The sequence below is a fragment of the Pteropus vampyrus genome, unplaced genomic scaffold (assembly GCF_000151845.1).
Source record: "Pteropus vampyrus isolate Shadow unplaced genomic scaffold, Pvam_2.0 Scaffold88, whole genome shotgun sequence".
NCBI lineage: Eukaryota > Metazoa > Chordata > Mammalia > Chiroptera > Pteropodidae > Pteropus > Pteropus vampyrus.
The window spans coordinates 5,636,009-5,642,008 of record NW_011888869.1 but is presented as its reverse complement, the minus strand read 5'-3'; the positions used below and the strand labels follow the sequence as shown (position 1 = coordinate 5,642,008).

General features: G+C 48.4%; 1 protein-coding gene across 12 annotated transcripts in view; it reads left to right on the top strand.

Annotated features, from left to right (window-relative positions):
• The first annotated feature begins 1,601 nt into the window (after positions 1–1,601).
• The window catches only part of SPOCK3 (SPARC/osteonectin, cwcv and kazal like domains proteoglycan 3), a 328,840-nt gene continuing 324,441 nt past the window's right edge, over positions 1,602–6,000 (top strand). For 6 of the 12 annotated variants that reach the window (XM_011363727.1, XM_011363725.1, XM_011363723.1 and 3 more), the window contains exons 1-2: positions 4,467–4,605; positions 4,898–5,086. In XM_011363727.1, the coding sequence (XP_011362029.1) occupies positions 4,898–5,086 (189 nt within the window). In that variant the 5' untranslated portion in view covers positions 4,467–4,605. Of the gene's footprint in view, positions 1,647–1,672; positions 1,752–4,466; positions 4,606–4,897; positions 5,087–6,000 lie in introns of those variants that run through there. The other 6 variants (XM_011363720.1, XM_011363718.1, XM_011363724.1 and 3 more) reach the window with 5 other exon arrangements.

Genomic DNA, 6,000 nt, shown 5'->3' with positions numbered 1-6,000 from the left:
GATTACTTGTGATATCCTAAACAAGAATTAGAATATTTAAAAATACGTAGCATGTCCAGCTGCTAATAGGCTAAAATAACTATCTTTGCAGAATTGGTACACATCAGCATTAAAATTATCTGACACTTGTTTACATCAATCAGGGCTTCTATGAACTGCAAGTGTAGATTCTATTTTTTCTCCTTGACCATTCACCAGAGTGGAAATGAGGGAAATTAAGAAAAATATCTTTTTCTGAGTTAAAAAAATGAAGTTTTTTTCTTTCATTTATTCTACATATTATACATTCATTTTAAAATCCTACATTTAAAAATTAAGAAACCAGTATTAATCATCGTGTTTGATTTCTACTTTAATATTGTTTGAAAACATTACACAAGTGTTACATGAGATTGAAATAGGAAATATGAGAAAATACTGCTGCTATTCAAATAGCTCTTGAAGTTTGGAAGCTACATGAAATGTGCAAAGGTCGTAGATTTGGGAGATGTAGTTTGGGCTGAAATAATCTTGAATAATTCAAATAAAGATACATAACTTTATTCCAGTCTTCTAGCCTCCACATGTATTTTGATTTACATATATTAATCACTTCACATAAATCTTCTAAGTCTGTGGGAGAGACTCTTCATTATATTTTCTTTATAAGGGGCCAGTTACTGATTTCCTTCCAGTTTATTTAAAATATTATGCCGAGAAGTCATAGAGAGCGGAATATTTTTTCATAAATGGAGGTCTGGAGGGCAAAATTTGTGTTAGGTCCTCAAAACTTACATCCATTTTGCAGTAGAGAGACACAGATTGGGCTTTTAAAGTTTTTGATTCGGGTCCTAGGATGTAAAATACAGTTACCAAGTTTTTATGAAAGGAAAATACAGTACGGTGGGAGATATAGGCGTACTCAAATGCCCTACCTGGTAATGATTCTTTCTTGAAAAAAAAATTCTACCTTTTTATGTAAAAGTTTGCAATATACACTGTAATAATCCAGAAGTTCACGCAAACATACTCTAAAATCCTGAAATTAACACATCTCCCAAGACGCTACAGATGGCTTTGCCTTAGGGCGGAGCTCAGTCCAAGGGGTTTGCAGACAGAAAAGAAAGTCCAGGGGATTCCTGGTGATCCATAAAGTTTTTCTTAGATCCCATTTCCTAGGCCTAACTGAGCAGCTTCTAAAGTGCAGAGCCGAGGCAATAGAGAGGTACAGCACACTTTGTGTTAAATAAATCCGGGAGCAGAGAGGATGATCAGGCTGCCTCGCGAACATGAGAATCTCTTCTGGAGGGGAGAGGTTAGAAAGATGATAAGGATTCCTAGGTGAGGAGCAACAGCATCCTCTGCCTCAAGCCAGTAGCGCATTCGGAGTCAACTGCAGCTCGCATCCAGAGAGAGAAAGGTGGGACAGGAGGAGGTGGAAGAGGGGGAGAAAAAAGAGCTGGGAAAGGGAGGGGGTGAACCAACCGGAGTAAGCAGGAGAGCAGCGCGCGGGGGGAGGCGGGGATGCGGGGAGCGCGCCCGGCGCTGGGAGCTGACTGGACCGCTCCAGACGGCGGCGCGTGCGGCGGCTCCTGAAAGCAGCGAGTTGGCCGAGCCCGGCTGCATTTCCAGCAGGAGCTGCGAGCACTGTGCGGGCTCACAACAAGGTGATGTGCCAGGAAGCATTCTTTTTCCCACTCGGGCTGCAGCCGCTAGGGCTTCTTTCCTTATATCCCCACTTCTCCTCCCCGGGTCTGCGGGTCTGCATGTGTGTGTGCGAGCGCCCAGGTTTGGGGGTAAAGCCTAAGGGAGGGGGCACCCTGTCTCTGCTTGTCTCCTCCTCTATCTGCCTCCGTCGTTGCTCATGCATGTTTTCCAGGGTCTCCTCGGTCTTCGTACCCCTTGTTTGACACGGTCCCCCCCCCCACCCCCGCCCCTTGGTTGTATTTCCTTTCCCAGATGCTCAAGGTGCCAGCCGTATTGTGTGTGTGTGCAGCCGCTTGGTGCAGTCAGGCTCTCGCAGCTGCCGCGGCGGTGGCTGCGGCCGGGGGGCGGTCGGACGGCGGTAATTTTCTGGATGATAAACAATGGCTCACCACAATCTCTCAGTATGACAAGGAAGTCGGACAGTGGAACAAATTCCGAGACGTAAGTGCCGCGCACCCGCATCCCTGGACCCACGAGCGCGCTGCTGAGGCTGGGGCTACGATGGCCGGGGCTGGGTGGGCAGTGGTCTCGGTTTTCCGAGCAGCCGGGTTTAAGGAGACGTGGCTGCGAGCGGCGGCTGGAGAAGTTGGCGGTTCCGGTGCCCCCTCCTGGCTGGTGCAAGGGGAAGGGTTTCCTGGCCGGCAGCACAAGAGTTCAGGTCTCCCCAGGTTCCCAATCTTCCTCCCACCACCCCACTCTCCCACTGTTGACCTCCCCTCGCGGCTCCCAAAGGTTTGCAAAGTGCTGTCTTTTCTCTTCTCAACTTTTGAATGGTATTTCTGGCTCTAGTAAACACACAGATGTGCTTTTGCGATGTAATGCTACTAAAGTAACTAGGATCGATCCTGTTACTAATGGTCCATTAAGGAATTGGAGGGAGGAGGTAGGAAGATGTAAGATTTATAAATGCCCGCTCTCCAAGGGTGGGAGGTTGTTTGGCGGCACCAGTGGGTAGAAGTTGAACTGCTCCTCGATTACATAAGATTGCTAATCAGATTTGTGCTTCGGCATTAACTTTAATACAGAACATGTTTACAGTGCATTCGATTGAGTTTTATTCCAAAATGAATCTCTGGCGTAAAATATGCGGGGCGAGGGTATCGGGTTGAAGGAACGTCCGCAGGTGGTAGCGATGAAACAGTTAAACTGTAGGCTCCCCTGGGGGAATTCCCTAAAGGGCTATTAAGGTGGAGCCAGGGTTTAAGAGTGGAAGCTAGTTTGGAGCCAGGGGCTGTGATTTGCAAGTAATTTTTTCCCCCACCCTGATCTGAATGAAGCTGCGTAAAGAGCTGTCCCAGCGTCAAGAGAGCAGTACACCTCCGCAAGTGTAACTTAGTTGTCCCGGACAGGAGGTTGATTACCGCCCCCAGCTGACCCCTGAGACCCAGAAGGCCTGAAAGGAATCCGAAGTGATTCACACGCATATTGGCAACCCTTATTGTGACATTTGAGAGAATTTCTCGTGGAGTCTATCTGCAGTACACTACGTGCCTATGAGTTAACTTTTCATCAGTTCACACTCTATCACGATTTTCGGAAATAAATAGAAGCTTAGACTCGTCTTCATCCTAGCTTCTCTACCCCATTTCCCAGCACCCCTCTACTGAAATAACTTACGAGCCAAATCTAACACGTAGCTGATTCTGGCACAGGGACTCCTGAACAATGAAATGGGAAATATGAGAAAATACTACTGCTATTCAAATAGCTCTTGAAGTTTGGAAGCTACATGAAATGTGCAAAGGTCGTAGATTTGGGAGATGTAGTTTGGGCTGAAATAATCTTGAATAATTCAAATGAAGATACATAACTTTATTCCAGTCTTCTAGCCTCCACATGTATTTTGATTTACATATATTAATCACTTCACATAAATCTTCTAAGTCTGTGGGAGAGACTCTTCATTATATTTTCTTTATAAGGGGCCAGTTACTGATTTCCTTCCAGTTTATTTAAAATATTATGCCGAGAAGTCATAGAGAGCGGAATATTTTTTCATAAATGGAGGTCTGGAGGGCAAAATTTGTGTTAGGTCCTCAAAACTCACATCCATTTTGCAGTAGAGAGACACAGATTGGGCTTTTAAAGTTTTTGATTCGGGTCCTAGGATGTAAAATACAGTTACCAAGTTTTTATTAAAGGAAAATACAGTACGGTGGGAGATACAGGCGTACTCAAATGCCCTACCTGGTAATGATTCTTTCTTGAAAAAAAAATTCTACCCTTTTATATAAAAGTTTGCAATATACACTGTAATAATCCAGAAGTTCACGCAAACATACTCTAAAATCCTGAAATTAACACATCTCCCAAGACGCTACAGATGGCTTTGCCTTAGGGCGGAGCTCAGTCCAAGGGGTTTGCAGACAGAAAAGAAAGTCCAGGGGATTCCTGGTGATCCATAAAGTTTTTCTTAGATCCCATTTCCTAGGCCTAACTGAGCAGCTTCTAAAGTGCAGAGCCGAGGCAATAGAGAGGTACAGCACACTTTGTGTTAAATAAATCCGGGAGCAGAGAGGATGATCAGGCTGCCTCGCGAACATGAGAATCTCTTCTGGAGGGGAGAGGTTAGAAAGATGATAAGGATTCCTAGGTGAGGAGCAACAGCATCCTCTGCCTCAAGCCAGTAGCGCATTCGGAGTCAACTGCAGCTCGCATCCAGAGAGAGAAAGGTGGGACAGGAGGAGGTGGAAGAGGGGGAGAAAAAAGAGCTGGGAAAGGGAGGGGGTGAACCAACCGGAGTAAGCAGGAGAGCAGCGCGCGGGGGGAGGCGGGGATGCGGGGAGCGCGCCCGGCGCTGGGAGCTGACTGGACCGCTCCAGACGGCGGCGCGTGCGGCGGCTCCTGAAAGCAGCGAGTTGGCCGAGCCCGGCTGCATTTCCAGCAGGAGCTGCGAGCACTGTGCGGGCTCACAACAAGGTGATGTGCCAGGAAGCATTCTTTTTCCCACTCGGGCTGCAGCCGCTAGGGCTTCTTTCCTTATATCCCCACTTCTCCTCCCCGGGTCTGCGGGTCTGCATGTGTGTGTGCGAGCGCCCAGGTTTGGGGGTAAAGCCTAAGGGAGGGGGCACCCTGTCTCTGCTTGTCTCCTCCTCTATCTGCCTCCGTCGTTGCTCATGCATGTTTTCCAGGGTCTCCTCGGTCTTCGTACCCCTTGTTTGACACGGTCCCCCCCCCCACCCCCGCCCCTTGGTTGTATTTCCTTTCCCAGATGCTCAAGGTGCCAGCCGTATTGTGTGTGTGTGCAGCCGCTTGGTGCAGTCAGGCTCTCGCAGCTGCCGCGGCGGTGGCTGCGGCCGGGGGGCGGTCGGACGGCGGTAATTTTCTGGATGATAAACAATGGCTCACCACAATCTCTCAGTATGACAAGGAAGTCGGACAGTGGAACAAATTCCGAGACGTAAGTGCCGCGCACCCGCATCCCTGGACCCACGAGCGCGCTGCTGAGGCTGGGGCTACGATGGCCGGGGCTGGGTGGGCAGTGGTCTCGGTTTTCCGAGCAGCCGGGTTTAAGGAGACGTGGCTGCGAGCGGCGGCTGGAGAAGTTGGCGGTTCCGGTGCCCCCTCCTGGCTGGTGCAAGGGGAAGGGTTTCCTGGCCGGCAGCACAAGAGTTCAGGTCTCCCCAGGTTCCCAATCTTCCTCCCACCACCCCACTCTCCCACTGTTGACCTCCCCTCGCGGCTCCCAAAGGTTTGCAAAGTGCTGTCTTTTCTCTTCTCAACTTTTGAATGGTATTTCTGGCTCTAGTAAACACACAGATGTGCTTTTGCGATGTAATGCTACTAAAGTAACTAGGATCGATCCTGTTACTAATGGTCCATTAAGGAATTGGAGGGAGGAGGTAGGAAGATGTAAGATTTATAAATGCCCGCTCTCCAAGGGTGGGAGGTTGTTTGGCGGCACCAGTGGGTAGAAGTTGAACTGCTCCTCGATTACATAAGATTGCTAATCAGATTTGTGCTTCGGCATTAACTTTAATACAGAACATGTTTACAGTGCATTCGATTGAGTTTTATTCCAAAATGAATCTCTGGCGTAAAATATGCGGGGCGAGGGTATCGGGTTGAAGGAACGTCCGCAGGTGGTAGCGATGAAACAGTTAAACTGTAGGCTCCCCTGGGGGAATTCCCTAAAGGGCTATTAAGGTGGAGCCAGGGTTTAAGAGTGGAAGCTAGTTTGGAGCCAGGGGCTGTGATTTGCAAGTAATTTTTTCCCCCACCCTGATCTGAATGAAGCTGCGTAAAGAGCTGTCCCAGCGTCAAGAGAGCAGTACACCTCCGCAAGTGTAACTTAGTTGTCCCGGACAGGAGGTT